The sequence below is a fragment of the Falco rusticolus genome, chromosome 8 (assembly GCF_015220075.1).
Source record: "Falco rusticolus isolate bFalRus1 chromosome 8, bFalRus1.pri, whole genome shotgun sequence".
NCBI classification, from domain to species: domain Eukaryota; kingdom Metazoa; phylum Chordata; class Aves; order Falconiformes; family Falconidae; genus Falco; species Falco rusticolus.
Genome location: NC_051194.1, coordinates 57,899,131 through 57,923,965, shown reverse-complemented (window position 1 = coordinate 57,923,965; position 24,835 = coordinate 57,899,131). Strand labels below are relative to the sequence as shown.

General features: G+C 39.9%; 1 protein-coding gene across 8 annotated transcripts in view; it reads left to right on the top strand.

Annotated features, from left to right (window-relative positions):
• Window positions 1-24,835, top strand: part of AGAP1 (ArfGAP with GTPase domain, ankyrin repeat and PH domain 1) — a 382,678-nt gene that overhangs the window by 9,002 nt on the left and 348,841 nt on the right. Inside the window, exon 1 of one of the 8 annotated variants that reach the window (XM_037397855.1) lies at window positions 20,509-20,806. The exons of the other annotated variants lie outside the window; for them this stretch is intronic. Coding sequence (XP_037253752.1) covers window positions 20,704-20,806 — 103 coding nt within the window. The 5' untranslated portion in view covers window positions 20,509-20,703. Of the gene's footprint in view, window positions 1-20,508; window positions 20,807-24,835 lie in introns of those variants that run through there. 8 annotated transcript variants of the gene reach the window in all.

The following is a 24,835-nucleotide window of genomic DNA, read 5'->3' as shown; positions in this document are numbered from 1 at the left end:
AACCTCATTAATGCCTTCTCAGAATTCTGACTAATATCATATTTGGAGCCCGTATAATGGTACAAATGAAAGGATGTTAAGATGGCAGTGCATTTCTAACCCAGTGAATTCTTTTTTTTCATTTTTCTTTTCCTGTAGCTTACATAATCTTTAGTTAACCACTTAAGGAAGCAAGTACTAAAACCACAGGGTTGATGTGTATGAAATGTGTAATTTCAGTGTCTTGTTTAGTAGCTTTATTTGTGTACATAGTTGGATAATGAATGTAAACCTAATGATAAGACAGCTATTTTGTTTGGTAATTTCCCCTTCTGTACTTGAGAAGAACATAGGCAAGCAAAGTGACTCTTAAGAATACTGGAATTGAATATATAGCTTTAAGCTATATTGCTTTGTAGCTGTATGCCTCTTTGAGAAGCTTCAGACACCAATTTTTCATCATTTTGAAGGGATTGAAGGACTGTTTCTAGCCTAGACTATATCAACGCTTGATACAATTTAACTTGAAACCTGTAGGAGAATCTACTTTTGACTTGAACTTGGAAGTGCTTACATTTTCTGTTAAACTAAAGCTGCAAATGAAGCTCTTCCTGGTACTAAATGTTCTGTTAACTTAGACCGTTACATCTAAAGCTATGTAACTGTATTTTTCAGTAATGTAACCAGAAGACACAGCAAGATGGTCACTGTGGCAGGATTTTGTAGCGTCCCATAACTTGCTCTCACTAAGTCATTAGAGATGCAGTGGCGTACAAATGTGTGATTTCCATTATCTCCCTGTTTCGACTTCACATGTGCAGGAGAGCAGCCGGGAAGCCTGTCTTTTAGGTATCACAGCAACTGTGTTCTCTAGGGGAAATATGCTAAAAGCATGGCACTCTGGGTGCCCAGACAGCAGTCATTTAAATGTATACCACTTAACTTTGCAAATGCATGTGTTTCTGGGTTAACCAGTTGCGAACCACAAGCTTTTTGCATCATTTGGTCAATAACCCAAGTCTCAGGACCTTAAATAAGGAGGTGGCTGGCATATGAGTTTGTGTGAACGTGGAAAGTGAGGAAGACATGTTAGACTTCAGCTGCCTATCTGAATATACCTGCTTTGCATTTTTCTATTTCTTATGAAATGTTTCATTATTGAAAGACTACCTAAACACAGAATAGTAGCTCTTGGGGTAACTGCAGCCTGGTACATGTACCACAGATGCGTTTCCCACTAAGGATACACAAAAGTAGTTGCATTTGAGTATAGGATCACTTGTCGTTGGTGTAGGATATGAATGAACCCAGCAGTTTTAAGATACTGAAATTGCCATCTAGCACAGGGATAAGATCATCAGTACGCTTCTGTATTCTGTGCTGTCAGAGTCTGTTCCTCTCCACGGAATTAGTGTTAGGCGGAGTGCAAGCCTTAAGGCCTGGAACAGTTAGTAGGCATCTGATCAAAATGCATTGCTGGGATATTGAAGTTCACGAACTGAATATGTCCTCAAGTTCTAAGTTATGCATGTACCTGAAGGGTAGAGTGGAGGTGGCCAGTGTGTGGGCAGATAAGGAATTTTGTGCCTAGATAAAATAATCTGGTTTTGGACTTGAAAGTTTCAGCAGGCATGTCAAGGGCTTGTTATTTCTTGGGGGTTTTTTTTTTGTATTTTTTTGTTTTCCTCCAGGATCTGTGGAACCCTTCATTAAAGCCTCTCTTAGGAGGGCAGCCTTGCTCTAAATGATCAGACAGTTTTTTGATAGATGCTGGTTTTCAACTCGTAGTGAATTTCCACAAAGATACCAGCCAAACTTGGGAAAACTCTCCCTAACTAGGGAAGGAGATTGAGACATCAAAGACTGTGCGTGGATTGGTAAAGCGTGAAGTAATAAATCTCCAGGTCCAGGAAATAATCTTAAATATACTTTCCCCAGATACTTTGAGGAAAGTGTTAGAGCTATCTAACTCCATTATAGAAAGGATCTAAAAGTGTTCTCAAAGCAGAGAAATTATTGTGGCTTTGCAGTTCTGTTGTGGTTTAACCCCAGCTGGTAATGAAGTACCATGCAACCGCTCACTCGCTCCCCCCTCATCCAGAGGGATGGGGAGGAGAGCTGGAAAGGAATGTAGAACTCAAGGGTTGAGATAAGAGCAATTTAATAGTTGAAACAAAATGAAAGAACAATAATAAATTATGGCAATAACAGTTATAATGAAAGGGGGAAGGGAAAAAATAAAATCCAGAGGGAAAGGAAGAAGGGAACACGTGGTGCACAGTGCAACTGCTCACCGCCCGCTGACTGATGCCCAGCCAGTCCCTGAGCGTGACCTGCCAGCCCCCCAGGTATATATACACCAGGCATGATGCGCCATGGTATGGAATACCTCTCTGGCCAGTTCGGGTCAGTGGACCTGGCTGTGTCCCCTCCCAGTTCCTTGTGCCCCTCCAGCCTTTTCGCTAACAAGGCCCAAGGAACTGAGAAGGCTCGCATCAAAGCCGAAACGCAGCACCCTACTAGCTCCTAAGAAATTAACTCCATCCCAGCTGAAATCAAGTTTAAATGTGTTGTTTTGAACCGGGTTAGCAGGTGCAAGTTGATGGAATGGTGTCATCACCGACCCCCGTCCCCTGCCACTTTCTACAGTGTTACAGCCAGAATTAGTCATTCAGTGAAATTAAGTGAGGTGGCTTGGAGCTTTATAATAATGTCACAAAGCCCGTATGAGTGTTCCTTGGCAGCTGTCGTAACATGCTAATGCAGTGGAGAGAAGCGGAAAGCCAACTCCAGCGGTAGGAAGCTACAGCAATTCTTGTCTTGAACTTGGCCTACTGAATTACCTCTGTTGCTTTCAAAATGTTGAGCTGACTGTAGGATGCAAAAGATCTCTTTGAAAACTGAGCCTTTAGTAATGCTGGAATAGTAAGAAGGAGTAATAGAGCTGCTGCTGGATTCTTACATCTGAATTATTGGCATCACTTCTGTTGTAATGCTGTAAGTTAGGCTTTGGTGACTAAGTGCTTTGTGACATGGAAAGATTAAATAATAACGGTTATTTCTGTCATAGTAAACAGTTACGGTTGTCGTACTGCTCATGATCATCTGTAAACCCGGTAGGCATTTGTGTTCAGGCAAAGGTGGCATGCTCTTTGAAGAACATGACAAATTGGGCCTGACAAAACATAGACACAAGTCAGAGACAGGAGCTGTGCACGGTCACTAAATGGTCACGTAGCCTCATGCTGCTGTTCTAGTAGCTGTCGGAGGCCTCTTGTAAAACAGGTGTCAAGTTCTGGAGGGAGAGGTGGGCTATGTATCTCTTACTTGAGTAACTTCACTGTTTAGCACTGAAACTAGAATTACAGCTTGGAAAATGTTGATAGATATGGGCATTGATAGTGAGAATTCTGATAAAGGAATTAAGAATAATTTTTTTGTTGATTGCACAAACTCTGGCTAGAAGGTGTTATGGGTTGTATTGCCAAGGGTACAAGTGTCAGCTATCAAAACTAAGGAATAGTGACAGTGAAGGAAAAGTAATACTCCTCTGTTTTCATGAACATAAAATCAATGATGTAGTAGAACTTAAAAATGCTTTTGTAGTAAAGCTTTGTTAGTATTTTCAACACCTGCTAAAGTCTTCATAGGATTATTTTCTTTTTTGGTACCATGAATAAAGCTGAGTAATAGTTTTCCTTCAAAATACGTTGCTCCTAGAAAATTTCTTTTAGATTGCTGTTCAGACTCGGAGTTGTAAGGTTTCTGTGGGTCTCTGGGCAAGCTTCTGACCTTTCCGCTCAAGGATGGTGACAGTGACAGGTAGCCACTTTGCAGCGTATAGGACTGTAAAAATTGACAGTGCTTCTGGTAGGCTCTGAATATGAAGAAAATCTATAGCTGCAGCCTATAGCGCATGCGGGACTTTGCTATAGTCGTTTATCACTTTCCTATGGTAATTCTGTTACTTGAAGAAGAATCTGTAGGTTCACCCTTGGAGTTGAGTAAATGAAAGCAGGAAGGAATAGAAACAAGCTGTGGAAAGCTATTCCTGTACCCTGTGGCAACTCATCTGTTTAGTCCCGTTTCATTACTGTTCTCATGCAAAATAAGATTCTAATTTTAACCTGCATTAATTAAGCTTCAAAAATATGTCACCGCTATGAGATCGTGGCATTTAACAGCATCCAGATGTTTTAACAATACATTAGTTTATGGATGGATGCATGGATCTTGCTATTGACTTATCTTGGAAAAAATAGATTTGAGTAGGGTGGGGCTGACCGAAAGGGCACAGCTTGCTTGAGGGAAAAGAATTGCTGAATTAATGGGTGTGTAACCTCAGAGGGGAGTGAATGATGTGCGTTAATCATATAGGTAGCAGTGCACAGGCTAGATGCACAAATACTTACAGCAGACATCTGCCTTTATAACTGTTTAATGCGTTTTAAAGCTAGTATTTTAGCTGAAGTCAGGAGACCTACGTGACTTCTAAAAAGACAGTACTTCTCTGGGAATATTTTGCTTACTGGAACATCTCGCTTCCTGCATAATGGAGTCAATTCAGTTAGAGGCTTGCTGGTTTGATTTATGATGCTAATTGATGTGGTAGTTGATGTGAACTGCATGTACTAATTGCTCACTTGCCAATCCTCTCCAAATTATCTGACAAAAAGCTTTCAAAATGCAGCATTACATGTTTTGTTTTGTTTTTTTAAAACTGGTGGGCATACAAACATAAACAACTGGGGGCCTCTGTTTTGCTTGTAAGTGCTAATCTAAGTACTGGTCCATTTTAGTCACTGTGTAATGTTACAGGGAAGCTTCAGTGGCTTCAATGTAGACTCATTGTTCTGTGTGGTGTTTAAACAACATCTGAAAAACATATTCTTCTAGAGCATGCTTTTTCTCCCCACCCCCCCTTTAAGCTGGAACATTGCCAGTATTTATATGGTAAAGGTGGAATATGTATGCTACTTGCCTGTGCAGTTTTAGTCAATGAAAGATATGATGCAGTGTGTTACTGCATACGTGCAGAAACTGCAGTGGGTAAAACATAAGGAAAAAAAACCTGGGGATAATTCCTGAATTGGTATTGAGATAATAAGGGTATGTTGATTGTGATTCTGGTAAAAGAAATGTCCATTAAATATTTTACTTAGTGTGCAAACCAGTTGACTGTCATGTAAGCTGGAAAGCTTCTGTATTTCTGGGCTGATAGGGAAATCTTAACATTAGATTATGGAATGCTATAGTCTAAAGAGATTACTATTTCTTAAATAAGTAAAGACCTGTTGGAGAAGCAGTGCGTAATAGCTGATTCTTCAGTTCAGAGATGTACAGGCTGCTGTCTGTGTGAATGGGGTAGCTGGGCAGGATCTCTTTGCTTCTGTAACATGTTAAATTGGGTGTTTGACAAAATGAACATTAATCTATCCTGAGCTTAGTATTTCTGGGTGATTTAGACACTTTAATGAAGTTTTCTAATTTGAGACTTGCTGTGGGAGCAAGCCACTGAGCACTGAAATGAGACTACAGACAGCTGAAAGAAACTAGTCACTTAGGACGAGGGAAAAAAGGCATTTAAATGCTGGTATGTGACTGTAACTTGAATGTAGGCTGTCAATAGTAAGAGGCAAAATACCCTCATGACCTAAAAAGTACATGTATGTCCCTTTAGGGGTTACTTGATGTTAGGCAATGATATGCTATTAAAATTAAAGCTCACATATCTATCCCTTCATTTGCTAACTAGGCCAGTCCAGTAGTTTTTTAAAAACTCTGTAGATAAATGGGGAAAATAAATTTTGTCAGGATTTGTGGAGAGCAAGGTAGCCTAATGGTGGTGTTTCAAGATTATTTTTTTCTTTTTAAATTGGTATGTAATTAAGGTGGCTGTCTCAGGCTGAGCCAGCTACCTGCTCAAAAATTGAGTACAAATGTCATCATCTTGGAAGAAAGCAACACTAAAGCAAGTCATTTTAGAAGTTGTCTGGTGTTCCTTAATTTCAGTGGAAGGTTCTGTCAGAGGAACCTCTGTTACTGTGCAATGTTGATACGTTTCACCTGGATTGTCTGATGTTCTGCAGCTGGTTTTGTGTAGTTTACATAATATTTCTCTACTCAGCAGATGGGAATATTGCTTACTAGGCAAGTGGTGATATTTGATAAAAGCTGTTCAGTGATGACACATTAGATGAATCTGGATAAATAGATTAAATTACAAATGGGATTCGATATTTTTAAATCAATATCAATGAGGCTATAATATATAAAAACCAACCAAACCCAACTTGCTACAAACAGCGATGAACATAGCTGTATAATCAATGTTCTTCCTGACTTGTTTATTTTCGTTTAGTTATACTTAATAATACGCAGTAGGTGGCTCCAGATGCCGTTGTACTTGCTGTGATAGATCAGAGGTACTCAATCTAGTTTATTCCACGAATTACTTCAAGAGATTTGGAGACAGCTTAACAAGAGAACAAAACAGAAGCGCTATTTCTGTGACTGTTGTAAGGTGTTAGTGAAAGCAGTGCCTTCAAAAAGCCACTTCTTGCCCATTGCCTGTGTGTCGGTTGTAGATAGACTTTGTGTATGAATATTGGAGCTGGCATGGAACTAGTAAGCTTGGATGTGAGCGTTAATGCTGCTGCAGAGGTCTCAGTGTGGATTGTAGGACTCCTTAAGGGATGGTTAATGTGTTGATGTTGCTGCTGTCAGTGTTGCTAGCACCTAAGCTAACTAGAGTGAAGCTGGCTCTGTAAAGAAAGTACTGTAGGTATAAATGCGATGAATTTTGCGATGCTTTTTCCTGTAAATTCTGGAACAGTTCTGCTTTGAAAAACAGTAACGTGGTTATGAACTGTGTCTATTCCCCTCGCTATCAGTCTCTTATTTGCCTCTGTTAAGAAAAAGGCTGTTAATAGCTGGGTATGTTGGCAGAGAGCGAGGATATTTATTGACCTCAGGGGAGCATATTCCCTGGACAGTGATTAAGATACATGTTTTGCTGGGGATACGGCATGGAGAAAACTAGAGGATGCCAGAAATAACCGCTGCTATGTTGTGACTCTTTGTCTAGTTGGGTTGATTTCTGCTAGCCACATTGTGGTGTTTGGTGGGTCTCCTGTGACTGTCACATCTGGATTGAGAAAACCTTTTATCTGTGTGCGTAACAGGCACTTGTTGAAACATTAAAGTATAAAAGGCCAAAATAAAGAATGAGCGCAGTGGGCTTAAACTTGAAGATACATGGTTTAAATTTCCATAAAGCTCTGAAAAAGCAGCAGGGATGGCAACATGATAACACCGATTATGAACTATCTTTCAGATTATTGTAGTACCACCACTCTGTACAGACTCAAATAAACCACAGTGATAGTTAGGCCATTTGGCTAATTATACCCCAGTCTTTTAAAGTGTGACATAAATAATGAGTCTTTGAAGATAGCCTGGTAAGCATCCTGAAAATGCTGACCCTGTAATCATGATAGTGGCTCGTTTGTTGGCATCCAAAGTGGCTTTTGTGTTGGATGCTGTGGCCAGGCTACTGTGTGAGTGCTGCTACATCACATGAGAGTGATCTGAAAGCCCGTTCTGTGGGTGCTGCTGGTCCTGGAACTAGGATCAGTTGCTAAGACAGTTCCTATATGGATGTGGTTGTCTTGAGCACAAAAAAAAAAAAGAGAAAACAAATGGAATTTGAATACATGGGAAATGTGTATGAGAAAGATGTATCAGGTTTAATCTCCTCCTTGGAAAGGTGGACAAATAGAATCCTTTGATGCTGGTGAAAAATGTGAGATGCAAAATCATCGCCTGGGGAGAGAGTGCAGGATGTATTTTTTTGACCATAACAGCTTGAAGGTAATTCCTATGAAGCTGTAAAAATTGATTTTAATGGTCAAGATAGCTGTGTACACATGGGATAGTGGTTTCCTAACTTGAAAGAATTGTATTTTTTTTTTCTTAGTGTTTGCCTCTGAGCAGAACAAACAGGCCATGGAAATGTAGGTGATGGCTGGGATATAGAGTCTTCAGCGTATGTTGGGTTTACTCTAGCAAGCTTCTTGGGTGGTTGCAGGCAGTTGCCTTTTGGACATAAAAAGAAGCAAAGTTTTCAAAATACTTGAAGACCAGTAGCTGTTCCTGGGAGACTTTGAAGTATAAACTAAAAAGACAACACTTAAGAAAATTCTGAAGGCTTCTGGATTACCACTTTAATCTACTTGGATGCTGTGAAAGGCTTTGACACTAGAACTGGTTCTACTGGTCTCTGTGACTGCCAACTTTAAGATGGACTTACGTGTTTAGATACTTGCTCATTATGATAAAGTATGTATATCTGATTTAAAAGCAAAGATGTTTAACTACAAGTAGGCTATGGCACTTGTCTAATTTGCATCTTCTGTCTACTTGCCAGGAAATGTATGAATTTGCAGTCAACTTTAAAGTATTTAAAAATGAAAAGTAGTGTAAGAATTTCCTGAAAAGAACAGTGAAAGTAAATCAAGTTGCTTTTAATTATGTTGCATTCAAGTGAAATGTGACAGGGGGGTGTTTGTAAAAAAGGAGTATGTGAAGTACCTTGCTAATGACAAATTATGATGTAAGAATGAAATAATTGTGATACAAAATCAAATCTACTTCTCATCCTATTTAGTGACACAAATTAGCCCAGATTGGATGATTTCAGTGGGAGTGAAGTAGTAACTGCAAGTTTCTTCGGTGTGTTGAATGACAGAACTGACCAAGTCTGGTTTTCTGTAGCGCTGTCCTCCTACAGAGCATCACTGTAAAGATGCCCGTGATCCCGTGCTGTTTGTCATTCTTGCCTGCATCCTTCTGCAAGCCAAACTGCTGGCAGAGGGAGGCAGCGTATGCTGCAGCGGCATCCCAGCTACCTGGGTGTCAGCAGGCGCGTGTGTGCTGGTGCCAAGGTGTGCGTGCGGAGCCGTGGGCAGCCAGCCGAGGCGAGCGTGTGCACGGGCAATCTGTGCTTCTAGCTGCAAGGCTAGTTTAAGCATTCTTCTGTATACCCTTCCAGGCATTTTTTTCTCAAGGCTTCTTCTGCTGTTAAATCAAGCCGAAACTGAGTAAAACCCTCAAAATTTCCAAGTGGGGGAGAGGATTTTTTTGTGTGTTTATGCATGAGGTTTACTGTAACGTCGTGCTTTTCATCCAGTGGCTAAACTGACTTGCATAAAAAGAACCAAACCATTCTGACTTATGCCGTGTGTCTGCTCTTCAGGAGGTGAAAGCTTTATGTCAAGAAAAGGATACCACATTTGCTGCCATGTTGTAGCATGTGGCTGATTACTGATCTTATGGAAACATTGTATTGAGCAGATGAGGCCTGATTAATAATGAATAAAGTTGCTGCAGTACTGAGTGTCTTTTGGGGGGGGAAAAAAAAGTAAAAAATTCAATTAGGCTTTTAAAATTTTTCTTTAAAAACCCCACAGGGTAAATCCTCTAGGTTAGTCAAGTTTGTAAGCTGAGCGTTATATTTCTGTACTCTTCTGTGGCTGAGAATTATTAGAACTTCTGTTCAACTTGATTTCCAAATGATGTGCTACTTGATTCCCAGTTCAGACTTAGCTGAAAATAGTACCAGGAATGTAAAAGGCTTTTGGTAAAGCGAAACAACAAAGTACACACTTGCTAAAAACAGGTGTACATCTTCAGGGTCTTGTGAGAGCATAGCTTATGAGCAGGTGAGCCTGTAATGATTTATTTGCTGTTGCTAAAAGAGGAGGATCTTTGCAACCCACCAGCATCCTTTTGTAGCCCTTCAGAAACCAGTGTAAAAGCCTAGTGTAAACACAAGGAATTGTTTTACTAGGGTGGCAAGCCCACTAAACTTGTTTAAGGCTCAGATGAGCTTCAGAGCCGTTACGGGAATGGGTGTGGGCTTGTGCTGCAAGGTCTGGGACGGCTTGTTAGGGTGTCAGAGGGCTGTTGGCTCTGTTCAGTGGATTGTTGGCCTGCACCTAAACCTTGTTTTTCCTTAAGCAACAGGGGCAAGGTAGCATAGCGCTGCACAGAAGCTGTTGCAGCTGAACTGATGAGTAGGCTGTAAAATAGCTTTCAGGCTCTCATGAACTTGAACCCATTTCTCTGGGAGGTATATGCATGTTCCCTTTATCTGCAACCAATCATAGTATGTTGAACCTGAGCTGCTTGTATAATAGGCATCTGAAGGTTTTAATTAATGTTGCTAAAAGGCTATTACGCATTGTCCTTATGACTGTTTTTAATTTACTATGTGCAAATTAAAATACCGTTAGAGTTGTATTGCGTGCAAGTCATGCAGCTAAATGCAGTATTTGTTTCATCAAGAAGAAATTTATCATAGAAAAAAGTGCTGAAAGATGATGCGACGTGGTCTGTTTGTGCTGGCTAGATGTTCAGAACCTTGAGCTGAGCCCAGCTGGCATAGCTGCAGTTACTGCTAACTTGAGTGTGGCTTTCATAAGTACCTGTTGATGCCTGCAGATATTCAGGAAAGGAAATCTTGTCTTAAGTACTTCTAAGCCATAATCATTCTAATTTCTTGATGGGCCTTGACTATCCACAGCTGTTTCTTCTTTGGAGGATGATCAAGTTGTTTGTTAGGGACCTGTGAGTTGGGAATGGGCACCTTTAAGACAAAGGGGTGCTTGCTGCAGACTCGACACCCACCACTACAGTGAAGAATGACGGATTTCTGAAACTTGGTAAGTATGTACTGTGTCCTAGGCTTGAATGAAATGGGAAGCACGTTCCTAAAATCGTATTCTTGACTTAATGCTAGCGCTGCTCGGTGTTGACTACTTTGTATGGTATGATGTTTTAATTAACAGGCGACTGTGGTAGTTGATGTTGAGATAATTGCAGTGTTTATGGGAACAACTGTTGGCCAAAGCGTTTAATTAAGTTTTGTACTGGACAATTGATGTTTTCTGGAAGATGCTTATTTAGGCTGAAGTGAGTGCTTGAGTACCAAGTGGATTTGACTATGCCTCCTTGCACTCAGTCCCTCTTGCCCTTGTCTGTTTGTACTACCAAATTGGACTGATCTGATCTGTAACTGCTGCCTTCTGTCGGCGGCTGTGGAAGATCCAGTGCTGTATGTAGAAAAGAGAATTCTGCCTGGATATGCTTTCCATGGAAACATATGTTGGGAAATTTCATTGAACGAAAAAAAATCTTAACAGGCCAGCTTAGATCAGCCTTCTCATGTTGTTATAATGCTTCCTTTTTTCTAGCTAACTTGATATTGAAGTGTTTTGGTAGTCTGATAACTTACGACTGTAGATAAGTTGTAGTTAAGAGCAATGAGCCTGTTCAAAACATAGATCTCGAGCTTTTAAGAAATGTGATATTGTATTTCAGTGAATAACACGAGATTTATGTTCTCAGGCTTTCGATAAAAGTTAAATTTGTATCATAGGTCACTATGCTTTAGCAAAAGATTCTCAATACTGCTGAACAAACGCCCATATATTTTTACTTTTATTTTTAAGGTAATGAAGCTGTCTCTCTACCTTGGATTTGTTGCAAATATAAAGTCCTGAAAGGAAGGAAAATACAGGGGATGATACTGCCTAGGAAATAAACATCCAGTTATCAAAGCAGTAGCACTGCAGAAGACTGGTGATCACTCTATGTGCTAGGATGGATGTTGGAGGGAAACAAATCCAGTTTGTATGAATTTTTTTAAGTGGCTGTTTCAGTTAAGGGTAACTACGGTTGCAGGCCATAAGTAAAGATAATCATCCTCTAGAACATGGATTTGGCTGCTTTTGTGAAATATATGGTGCTGAAATATATGGCGCTTAGCAACTTTAAGCCTTAAGTGCTTGTGAACAGAATGCACAGTCCATAGGATGGTAGGGTAGGTCAGCGAGTTTTCTTTGCTGTTCTACGTGCAATAAAGCTAGGAATGCTTGGAAGTTTAATTTACCTTATTTCCCAAATATTCAGTATTTGGGTCATGTATTGAGATTTTTATTTGTAAAAGTGCTTGGTGGAGATAAATGATACAGCTAACTGTGGTATGTCTGCCACGAATACTCTATTGTGCTGCATTTCTGTGAAGTCCTTCTCCATCTAGTTGTTCTGGCTGTGACCTTCCTAAAACCTGAGGTTACTACGTTCATACTATAAAACTCAGTCAGCTCATAGCACAGAAATGTTGTGATGGTGGAAGAGTTGTAAATTTTGAACAAAGTTCTCTGTATTGCCAAATAGAAGGTAATCCAGTTTCAAATTCCTGTGTTGCAGTTGGACATTCAGAGTATGCAAACAGGAGGAGATTGCCTCTTACAGAGCTTGTGTTGTTTGGAATGTGATGGACATCTAAGACAAATCTGTTGATGTGATTTACTGACTTTTTCTCCCAGGTAGCTGTAGAGGAATTATAGAGGAATGAAGCTGGGTTAATTAGCGTTGATAATATACAGCTGTGGGCTGGCTTCAGGGGCGGTGGGCTGGCTGATGTGGATAACGTGCAGCTGTGGCTGGTTCCTGCTAAGTAGTTAAATAGCTCTAAGGGGTACAGAAGAGGAGCCCTGGATGAAGAGATGTGGAAGAAGCAGATGGAGGAGAGGGAGTGCCGTGGATGTAGGAGAGAGGAGAAGCAGGGCGGGCTGGCCTGAAGAGGATGAAGAAATAGCACAGACAGTAAATGAACTTTTGAAGCCTTGTTGCAACTGGCTACTTTAGATAGTGCTGCGACAGGTAGCTATTAGTTAGGTTGTATAAAGTTTTTTTGAGACCCCGTGTGGGTGTACTGGCTTTAAAAACAGATTTGAAGATGGGCCCAAAACTTGCAGAAGGTACTGATTTGGATTTTCTAGCTTTTATTGGTATTTTTTGCCTAATACCATCTGGAAGTGGTAAAGTGACTTGGAGGGATGAGTAGAACACCATGTCTGCTGCTTTGACAAACTGTATTATGAAAGTGTTGATGAAGTAACTTTGTCAATTTGTGCATTTTTACTGATGAGCATTTTTAGTCTAGTACTATTTCTGAGCAGTTCAGTAAAGAACTCTTATCTATTAAGTTTAAGTATCTCTCAGATGAATCTTAAGTTCTAGGTGAGGCTTAATGAGAGCACATTCTGTCTTGCTGCTAGGGAGTGTTGGCTACCTTAAAATGCATGCTAGTAACTGCTTCTGCTAATTTTAGAACGTGTTCTTGAAATGCTGGTAATAGCTACATACTTACTCAAATAGAAAGTAAAGGGACTTTTCACTCCCTGGAAGATGTGTAAAAAAAAAAAAAATAAATATATATATATATACACACATATGCATTGTATTATGCAGAGGTTCTGTTATGGTTGATGCTCAGGAATTCTTGACTGACTTGCACTCAGGTTTTGGTTCAGTTTCAAGTAACTGCACGGGCTGGGCAAACTTCAAGCAATGTAGTTGTGCCTGATGTATCTTAAATACAAGTGCTAATCTTGTGGGACAAGGGTTCAGCATGTCAAAAGTCAACTCCTGTGTTAGCATCCAGATGAAAATGTAGCAGGAATTAGTACAAGTGCAGATGTCCGGGAAGTTGAACCACCTTACTGAAAGCTTATTTCAGTTCACAATAACTTGTTCTGTTTACCCCCAAAAAATTTGGACTTTGTCATGAACAACAGTGTGAAGAATTATGATGGCAGGTTGCTACTGGGAAAATAATGTTATGTTTGAAAAAAATTCTTGCTTGGGTTATGGCACTGCTAGTTTTTTGTGTAACCTGGCTAGAACAACTGTTGCCTGTATTACAAAGCTTCACAACTTTGCAGAAGGTTTGCTTGATTTTCTGGGTAGCAGCTCAGGTTTTTTGTGACATTTAGAGTGCAACTGTTGTCTTTTTTTTTTTTTTTTTTTTGAATGGAGGCTTGTTTCAGTCTGGCAGGGAATGGAAAAGGATTGATGTAAAGAGCAGAGCCACTGATAATGCACCTAGGTAATTTGAAAGGGTGAGAATGAGAACTAGACAGGGTGTTAGGTAAAAGACTGACGCGGTGGTTTTTGAGTGTGTTTAGGTTTCTTTTATTTCTGTTAAATCTGCTAGTTGGAGATGTCACCAGAATGAACCTCGGTACTGCTATCCCACAGTGGATGAACGGCTGTGCATTCAGTGTTTGATCTTGCTGTCGAAGGTCAAGAACAGCTCGGTGACACAAAAACAGGGGACTGTCTCCTCCAGCGTGTGCATCTGCATGGTGTTGGTGACAGGAGGCCCTTGAACCAGGCACATAAAGCGGTCACCCCCGCGTACTGGGCTCATCTAAAGCTGTTGCTTGAAGGCGATTCAGGTCTCTGATGACCACAGATACCGTAGTTAGTTTTTTATATGGGCTTATTGGTCTCCAGTGCTTCTTGGTGAATGGCTTCTGAGTTTTGATTGTCCTGATAATTGTGCCATCTTCTGTTTGCAGCAGCCGTAGCCGGCTCCCGGTGCTGTGCCTGTTACATCTGCGCTGTTTGCCGGGGGGGTAATGGCTAAAGGACTCGCCTCTATCTGTAGACTGAATGTGAAAGCCTTTATTAAAACCAAACAAACAACAAAACCTAAACCAAACCACAAACTGTCAGCTGGTTTTCAAAGGTTTTCTTTGAAATGGGGGAAACGCTCATAACCTTTATCTTGCGTGCCAGAAAAGTACCTGAAAGAGGGGCTTTCTGCCTGTGTGGGGACTAGCAGTGGGGTACTTGTGCGACTTCCAGGAAGCCTTGGAAATAGGATCATTTTCCTAATGGCATGAGCTGAAGCATAAATGTTTTTCCTCGTTTAAATGTGATCTGAGTGGCAGCCTGAGATCTGTGAGGAGATGGTAGGTATGGCAGAGTGCTGCTTCTCTCAGCTGTGGGCACCTGCCTGTGGTAATATTAATTATTTGTCAAACAACCTAAGGTAACCTTTTTCTCAAATTACCTAGAAAGAAATACTAACTGTTCAGAATACATGTATATATTTTTTTATTCCTTTCTGTCTAGTAGAACAGGCGATTATCACCAGGTTGTTTGTAAATAGACAGACTGTGTGTATTGAATGCCTGACTGATCAAAAGCTTGATCCTGTAATCACTTGCAGTGATTATCTTTACAAACAAATCTGCAAAATGCTACATTATGTCCTAGAAATATTTAGCAAGCTAGTAGGTCTGATCCTTGTTTGTCAACAGAAAGAGAAGTGTTTTCTGGTGGAGGTGTTTCATTCAGGACTGGAACTCTGGCTCAGTTTGATTTGTTTATGGGCTTAGCAAGATGAATAGGATGAAATATTCAACAGGGAGAGTCATTTATCAGCTGAACTACAACACTACAGGTGTTCAGCAGGCTTTATCATTCAAAGCCCTAAGCTGGACACATTCAGAACCTTCTTTAGAATCTAAACAGGGGTGCCTGTGGACCCTGATCTGTATGCAGATCAGAGACAGCCATCAGTCTTTGCTGCTGACTGCTACTTTGAGCTAATTTTTATTTCATCAGGTTTTGTGGATCTGCGGAATTCTTTTGCTGTTGAGTCATGTCTGAGATCAGTTGTGACTGAGTATCTTGGGGAAGGCTTTAACCAAAACAACGATAGATTTTAGGACTTGGTTAGATGCTTACCTGGCTGTAACCATTGCAAGGTAGTAACTGCAATGATAAATACTGCAATGCAACTGGATCTTTGTGCATTCTCTGAGCAGCTGTTAATGAGAAGTAATTAGATTTCTGGAAAAAGGGTGAAGAGCAAGCTATTGTGGCTGAGTAGGAAGAAAAGGATTTTGACTTTGGCCTAGTAACTGTGCAGTGGAAAAACTGTGAGCAACTTGAGTGAAATTTAAAAAAGTCAAGATTCCAGGAAAGTCCTGTATTACTATAACTGAGACTTGTCTTGGTTTTATTTGTTTGTTTTTATCAGGAATGATGGAATCAGGCTTGTAATTATTAAACCTTTGCCTAAGAGCAATAAGAATTACTATGGAGGAATGCCAGATGTTTGGTTTTAAACATGGGTAAATACAATTTAAGAAAGAAACCAAGGGGCTGATACTCAACTCTGAATTTTTCAACTTAGACTTAGTATTAAGGGGAATACACTAGCAGATGAAAAGATTGTCAATAAGAATTTCACTTATTTTAAGACTTGGCTATAAGAGTGTGCTATCTTTTGCTTTGTTACAGATATTGATTTGGTGATGATGAAGGTCGTTGTTTGAAGATGTTTGCTTTTTTATGTACATGTTGGCTGTGGGTGTGTTTTTTTTTTTTATCTGAAAAATCAGGCAGTGGCCTAAATTAAAAAATGTGAAGGGACTCTGGCTTGCTGTCCATACGGTAATTTTCCTTTCCTGTCTGTGAGTCTCCCTGTTGTGCTGAAGGAACTGAGTGCCACTGCCTTATTGATTATGCTTCCTTCTTAGAAGAACCTTCTAATGAGTTCCTTGTAACCAGAAAACTGAACTGTAAGGTGGGTGGATGTCCAGGCTAATACATTCAGAAAGGTGCTTTGGTTTTGTATGGAGGGAGAAAAGTGAGGTGCATCTGCGGCCACGCTTCTCAGCTCAGGAGTTTATTGTGAGAGATCAATTATTGAAGGCAAATTTTCTTAGTGCATTGCCTAGCGCTGTGCTAGTAGAAAAGGTGGTGATCAGCATGAGTTGAGTGATGGGTAGGGAAAAAATGCAGGAAACGTCTTCAACTGCTAGGAATTGTTGCTGTGAACAGTAGGTTTCGGTGTGGGGTGGATTCAGTTCAGCAGCTCAACTTAACTTAAATTGAACAACCCAGTTGAATTCAGGCTTTGCATATCCTCTCATGTCTTCGCTGTCCCTTGCTTTTATTGGTGGACTTTAATTCCACATTGAAGATGTCAGGAAAGTAGTCCAGTGTCTTATCCATAAATGAATTTTGTTACAGGGGAATTCCCTGTGTTACATTGGGATAAGCATTTTGAGGCATGGGCTGTGGCAGCTGGAGTTGGCTGTGCCAAGTGTAACATGGACCGATTAACCAAATAGGGTTTCGAAATTAAATTATTCTTTCTCTGGCAAATTCCTGAATTTTGAATTTCAGTGGTCTTTGGAAATGGTGTATATAGTAGTTTGTAATAATCTAGATGTGCCTCACTGGGCTTGTTATCATATTAAAACAACAGAATGACATCAACTACTTTTTCAATATTTCTTTATTAATGTTGGGGGGTGAATTTTTTTTGACAGGCTGCTTGGAGTGAGGCATGCTCTGGCAGGCAATGTTAAAAATAGAGCTATTATAGCACCTTAGCATAACACTTAGCATAACAATTGCTGATGGATGAAAACTGTTGAAATACTGACTTGAAGCCTAAGCCAGGGTGGTGAGGAAAGGGTCTTTAGAAAAAGCTGAATTGTAGCTGCCGTAGACTTTCCATGGTAACTACTGTACTGAGTGTGCTTGTAAAAGCTTGCTTGCAAGCGTTAGCATGATTACTAACATTGGGAGTTGACCCCACATCAATAAGAATGCTTGTTTTTTGGAAAAAAAAAATAAAAAAGGCAAAATCATACAATTTTGGAATAAAACACAAGGAGATAACACAAGGAGATACCTATCTACTACTCCTGTTAAGTAAGTACCAGAAGCTTCTAAAAGGTCATATTGCACCTTTGGTAGTAAAAAGATAAATATACAGAAAGTGTTGTACTAACTGTTTGCCTGAGACCCAATACTGATGCGGGTGGTGGTTCTCAGTTTGCTGAGTTTTGCCAGTATAGTTAATTTAGGTCAAGATTAAAACCTGAAGTATTTTGAGGATAAACTGCTCAGTTCTTGACTCTGCATTTTGTGGTTTATCTCATGTTCAAGGCATCTGTGGGAACTGAGGATTGGAGTTGATGGCTGCAAATGCACTTGCAAAATAGATTTCCAAATGAGCCCATGGTTTAATTACAAACTCTACTTTGGGGTGTAAAACAGCGAAGTGTGGCTGCCTCTTTGCTTGAGCTGTGAGCCACCTGCCATTTGAGTAGTAGGAGCATAGCTGATGTCCAAAAAGAAGATAACTTAAAACTTGAAGTAGTTGGTCCAAAATTGATTGTTACTACTTGTGTATGAAAAATGGAAAAGCAAGCTTTGCTGTAAGAATGAGGGATCTGTAGAAGAACTGCAGCTGCCTCTGAAGGATTAGCCTGGCAGGTTTTTTCCTGTAGCTTAGACAACCCCCTTGCTGCATCAACAAAAATTAGCAAATAACTGAAGCAGTTAGTATACAATGCTGAGTAACAGCGGAATTACATTTATCAGATGATAATAATAATGGAAAAGCCTTTTAAGCAATGGTTAGGACTTAATTCTAGTCAGTTGGCTAATAATGTAGTGCTCTAAACAATCAGCTATACAGTGATTCCAGCAAGTAGGAATTAACTTCCTTAACAGTTAACTTATGCTAAGAAATCACTATCCCTTACTTGGAAAGGCATAAGCGCTTTGCTTAATCTATATAACTGGGGGGGGGGGGGAAATTACAGAGTATTTAGGCCTAGGCTTCAGATAATTAGGAAACTGAATAAAATCCAAGGTGGTTGGTCATGACTGCTTAAAACATATTACGCAATACACTCATTATGTAATGCTTGCTAAAGGGTTTGAAAATTAACCAAATGGTCATAATCTAAGAGTAAACTAAAAATCCTAAAATGGGTGAAAACACAGCATTTTGAACACATTTCAGCTGGAAATAAATAGCAGCTTTGAGTCCTGGAGCCTCCTGACATGACACTTATCCTACAGAAACTGACAAGCCACTCTCAAACCCTTAACACCAGCATAAGTAGAAACTGAATGAGAGGAGAAAGACTGAAGAACTGTCTTTGGCTTATTTCCTTATCAAAGTTGGCTAATTCAGTTTAATTTATCTAACTGTAAAACTATTATAGGTGTCTTGTATTTCAAGCTTCAGAAGCTGAGGGAAAGCAATGAGTGTATTCCTTGGTGTATCTTTAAAACAATGTTGTAAATGGAGATTGTATGTCAAATGTAGCGTGCTATTGAGTAATGTTCATTATGTTGGAAAAGAATCTGTGGGGAGTTTGTAATCTGAGGAGTGAATAAACAGAAGGCTAAATTCTGTGGGTTCTCAGCGTTCATTTTTTGGACTTAAGCAGGTTGATCATTTATTTACAATGACACGTAGGCTATAACAGAGGTCAAATCTTACTTTCTTGCCATGTAGTACGGAACTAGTTCTTAAAAGTACAACGCATGTGCTTTTTTAATGAAGCTGAAATTTGCATGAGAATCTTGCTAAGAACTAGAAGGAGAAGGGAGTAAAAGGGACCTAGATTAAGGATTACTGTAAGAAATAATCAGAATATGGCTTCTGGTTTCGGTTATGTTGTGCCTCTCTAACACTTGCTGGTTAGTACTATGCCTTTGATCCTCTCTGTTCCACTTCAAGTTGTCTGAAGCACGTGTAGGAGTTGGGACTATAACTAGAAGGAAGTAGTGAAGAAGTTTTTTTCCATCTAGGAAAGACAAAGTACAGGTGGTAGAAGTGGAAACACCTGCAAATCGGAACATGAGTGAGCTTGGTCTAGGTTTTTTAGCCAAACCAATTAGTGGTGAATGTTAATGAAATATCCCCATAGCAGTTAGTATAGGTTGGCTGATCCATAGCTGGCCTCAGTGATGCTGCTGGCTTTATGCACCTGCTCGAGTATGCTGTTCATAACATTGGAAGTTCTGGGTAGGCATGCCTGCTGGGGATTCAGACACCTGAGACTTTGCAAATACCGGTAGCTGTTCCAGGGAGAAAGAGGCTGTAATTACTCGAATGAAGCTTGACTGACAGGTGAACAAAAAGTACCTGTTTGGGGCTTATTGCCAAGTGTGGATTTGTACTTAAGCAGATACAATTACACGGACTTTGTACTGGGTTGTTGACAGATTGAATTTCTATGATAGCGCAAGGTAACAGTAGGTCAGTCTGAGTAAGGTTCCTAAGAATATATATTCACAGTTGTAGTGATAATCTGATTAATAGAAAACGGATTCGGTTCACAGCAAATTGTTGGTGTTGGATAAAAAAGCATCGGTGCCAATTCTTGGTGACAATTATGTGTGAAATCGGTGTGAGGCCATCGATAATGGTCTTTCGCAGTAGGGCTGGTGAAATTTGAGAGGGGTCTGCATTTTTTTTAACATGCTTGGCTGCTTCTGGAGGCCTGAAATAGCCCCCTGAAGTCTGAAGTAGTGATGACTGATGTGAAACGTTGGGCTAAAAAAAAGGTGGACTTTTTTTTTTACCCTGGTAACCGGGGTGAAGAACTAAATTGCTGTCAGGCAGCCTTTCACTAGAAGATAACAGTGCAATATTAAATCTGCCTGTTGCATTAAGTAAATAGGAGGTCTCATATGTGGGACTTGGTCAGTGGCGCTAGATACTGAGCACATGGACTTCAATAGCAGCTGGTGTTCTATTTTCAGCAACCTCTTAGGAGCTGTGATCAGAAAGTGTTGATCTGCTAGCCTGTTAGGTCAGCCCGGCAGAGGGTGGTTATGCAGGCTGTTCCTTCACGGGCAAGACTGTGGGTGGAAACAGTGGTAACTGGGAATTCTAGTTATGCAAGAGGAAAAAAAAAATACTGCCTGGTTTAAGGTAAAAGGAGCTGCGTATCTTTGGGTGAAGTTGCAACTCTCAGAGCTCCGTACTTCTCTGGCAGGTTCATTTAAAGTCTTGGTGGTGTGTTTGAACCAGCATGTATGCGTATAGGTAGGGCACAAGCTGACTTCTGCAACTCGCTTTGCTTGGGAAGGATGTTACTCGTTGGAAAGGAATTGGAAGAAGATGGCATTTCAAATCTAGGTATGATGTTGTTCAGCTTTCGGTGCCGTTTCTGTTCTGAAGATAATGTCTTTGAGCCAGTTTACTATTTAGAAACGGGCGTCTTAGGACTGATTTTTGAAGTAATGCGCTAATGAGGGATTGCTTGGGCACCGTAAGTTTGTCCTGACAGAATTATTCAGATGGGTACCTTGCAGCTGTATCTGAAAGAATTTGTCCTCTGTTGGTATTTAGCTAGTGCCACTGTGAAATGGAGGTATGCTTGGAAGAGATTTAATTTAAGAAAACCCATTAAGTGTACTGTTGGGTGGATACAGTATCTCAATAAGTTGAAGTGATTCGTATGCATTCCTGATAATTAAGAGGCTCTATGCAGTGCATGTAGTTTTGTGTTAGTATTTATATTTTTGGCTCGTGGAAGTGATAACCTGAAGATGTGCCTGATGGGCAGTCTGGAGTTGGAGGCTTTCAGAAAAGCTTCAGTGGGACATAAGTATTCTTTAAGATTGTGCAGAGAGCAATAGGTCTCTGTGAAGTCCTGGAAGCCTGGATAAGCACGCTCACACTGTTACTAGTTATAAAGGAGCTCTGGACTGAAAAGCCTGGAGGAACAGACTAAGTCTCAGTTTAAAACATCTGAAGGAAGGTAATGGCTTGTAGAAGTGGGATGTTTGGAAACAGTTAATTTAATTAATTCATGTGTCCTCCTTGCTTGTCTGAAAAAAGCTTTTAGAAAGGACTGCAGACATCTGCAGTGCTTTTTAATATTTGATGGGCTTGTACAATTCTTGCTTCAGAAAATTCATGACCTGCTCTATTTCTGTGAGTATGATTTGTGGAGGGCACGAGTAAAAGAGGTTAGATCGATTCCTTATCTTCTTATCACAATATAGCTATTGAGAGACTAAACCTCCTGTTAGAGATATAAAATATTTTCTTCTCACATCTGTTAGCTCTGTATCAGTAGATAATTTTGAGGGATCTGAAACGGAATGGCATTCTCCCGGGATGCTTGTTTTGCTTATGTTGGGAAAGAATGCGTTGGTAAGGTAGGGAATTCACTGCCTGGTGCCGTTAGGATTCTTATTGCCAGAGAAGCTATTTTTTTAAAGCTTCAGAAAAAAATTTGAGTGCCACCTCAGCATGACTTCAATATATATAAAGACTTTCAACGTAGGTAGATGCAAGCAAAACGGAATACTGGGTCTGTAGCAGCCTTTAAAGCATGATGCTTTCACTTTGAGAAAAAAATGAAAACATGAACTTGTTTTCGGTCTGTGGGTCTGGCAAGGTTCCTGCTTGACATGCTTACCTTTGCTTTCCTTAATCTCCAGCAAAGGGAAGTTTATTGATAGTTGATTTCCTCACGCAGCAAAAACTACTTAGAAAATAGCCGGACTTGTGTGGTCATAAAGAGCTATAGAAACCTACTGAAGTCATTTTTTGTGATAAAGTTTGGTAAAAGAAGAAAATACACCATCTACTGAAATGTTTCAAAAAGCAGTTTCTTCAAATAATTTTTTTTCTGAGTGAGAAAAATATGAAATCTGTGTGGTAAAATGCCCACTTTTCGAAGCTGTTTTGTTTGTACCCTATTTCAGGGTATCTTGTGTATCCTGTAGCCACAAGGTGCAGTAGAGTTTTAGTTGCAGGTCATGTAGATTTTTGCCTCTTCATGTGACCATGGTATTTGTGACTATGATCTGTAATGGTGGCAGCTTCTTCCCCGGGTAGAGCCAAGGTCAACACATGGTGTGCATCAGAATCTATTAAAGATCTTTTTTTGGGGGTGGGAGGTGGGGAATTCAGCGATTTATTCCCGCCCCCCCCCCCCCCCCCCACAGTCTGTCAGTACGTGACAGAGGTTATTCAAATTGTAAATGATGGCTTGAAAAGAAAAGAGCAATCAAATTGTGGCCTCTTGGAGGAAAAAAGAAATAATCTTCATTTAAGTGGTGCTGTCTGGCAGTTGGATCGCTTGTGGGACTAGATAGAGAAGTATTGGAAACCCTTGGTCTATACATGACCTACCTAGTTGAATTTAACTGTGAATGCTAAAAAATGTATGCTTTAAGGTTAGTGTGTTAGGAGAAAAGTATGTTAATATACAGATAAAAATTTTCTGATGTACTTTAAGTATTTAACTTTTTTTTTTCTCCTTCTTTTGGTATGTGTTGTATGTGTGCCCCCCCCCCCCAGTTCAGTTCTGTGTATTCCAGTGATTCTGTCTCAAAGGGGTAATTTTTAAAAATGAGGTTTAGGAGGTTAAATAACTGTCAGTAGCAGAGTCTTGGTATTTGCAGTGAAGGGTTAAGTCCCTGATGTTACTTGTGTGGCTAAGCAACTCTTGAGTTAGTCCTGCGTCCTTGTACTTTGTCATTATCTAGTTAGAAAAAACCAAAATGGAATACTCAGCTGGCAGAAATTCTCTGCTTGCAATGATGATTTCACTGTTCCCTATGCAGCAGAAGCAATCTCACAGTGATGGTAAAGTTTGAGCTTTATAGAAACCTTTTATCTGCACCTGTAAATGTACTGGCAATATTTAAGACTCAATGTCTGAAAATTTTTCTGAATGTTTGTTTGAATGTTTCCTTAAATTAGTGACTAGTAGCGAAGGTGTGATGTCACAAAGTTTGTTGTTAATGATGAATAAACTCCATCTATATGTCTAATGAAAAAATTTGATCTCTTTGCATTGAAGATCTTAACTTTTTTTTTTTTTTCCTTTGAGGAATATCCATATTAAGAAATCCCATTTTCTGGGAGTTCAGATGAGCTGTAAGCCTCGTGCATGTTGTTATCCCAGCAGCAACTGGTGGAAGTAAATGCTAGGGTAATGATCATGAACAGTGCTTGCTGTCTGCTGCGAGTTCTGATAATACACTAAATGTCATGTTTTTGCTTCGAGATGTCTTTTTGTGAAGCCAAAAATTTGCTATTTTTTTTAAAAGCAGCAGCAGCAACAAAAAACCTGCTAAATAGATCAAAACACCCAACTGTTACCTTTTTCCCCTATTGGCAGTAAATCATTAATTAACTTCTGCACATTACTAGCTTAGCTGAGGTTTGGTACCAGTCAAAACAACATGTTGTGTACCATTAGTAACACAAGAGGGAAAAAAACCCCCCTAAAATCACTGATGCTCTAGTGCTGGTAGCAGTTCTTTGCTGGGTGCTTAGTAAATATAAATACGTGCTGATTCTACTTACTGTGTTTGGTAGTACAGCTACAAAATGTGATCCAAGATTAGCTTTTATGAAAGTCCCCAAGCTATGGGGCTGTAAGACTTTCTTGGTGTTCGTCTGCTTCTTGTCAGTATAGCTCTTGGCAGCATTGGTGTCTGCTCCTGTCCCGTAGCCTAGAGGTCTTAATAGTGAGTAAATTCAGCAACATCATCTAGGTGATGGGTAGAAACTTCAATTAAGGAGCTCTTGTAACTTCCAGAAGTTCATGTGCTAGGACCTGCATCAGTTATGTAGAGTGGGTTTTTTTTCATTTCTTTTCTCTTACGTAGGTGGCGGGTGCTTGCTAGAAAAGGATTTGACTGAGGCAACCCTAACATTTGGTCTCAAACATAAGTGGTGAAGTTACGAATGAGCTGAGGTTTTTATGAACTCTGCTGTATCAAAGTAGTATTTTGGAGCTGTTAAAAGCATCCTGGCTCTGAAAGCGGAAAAGAGAAATTTTGATAAACTTGTGAATGCTTAGGCTATTCAGAATAATTGGAGCATTTCATTTTTGCAGGGACTACAGTGATTAATAGAAAGTATTTGTGTGCTGGGAACTGCAATAAACTAAAGGAGAAGGAGCTCTTTAATGAGAGAAAGAACATTCCAGTTGGTCAAAGTGTTTTCAATAAGCATCCATAAAATTTTGAAAAAATAAATTCTCATTGCTTGTGTGACTATAGATGACACTTGGCACTTATGGGTGGAGCATGATTTTTTACTGTGATTAGCAATATTCATAGTATTCTTCTTATAAGGAGATTGGCAAGTGAATGGTCATGCTGGATTGTTTTTCTTGAACTGGACAGTATTTATGGG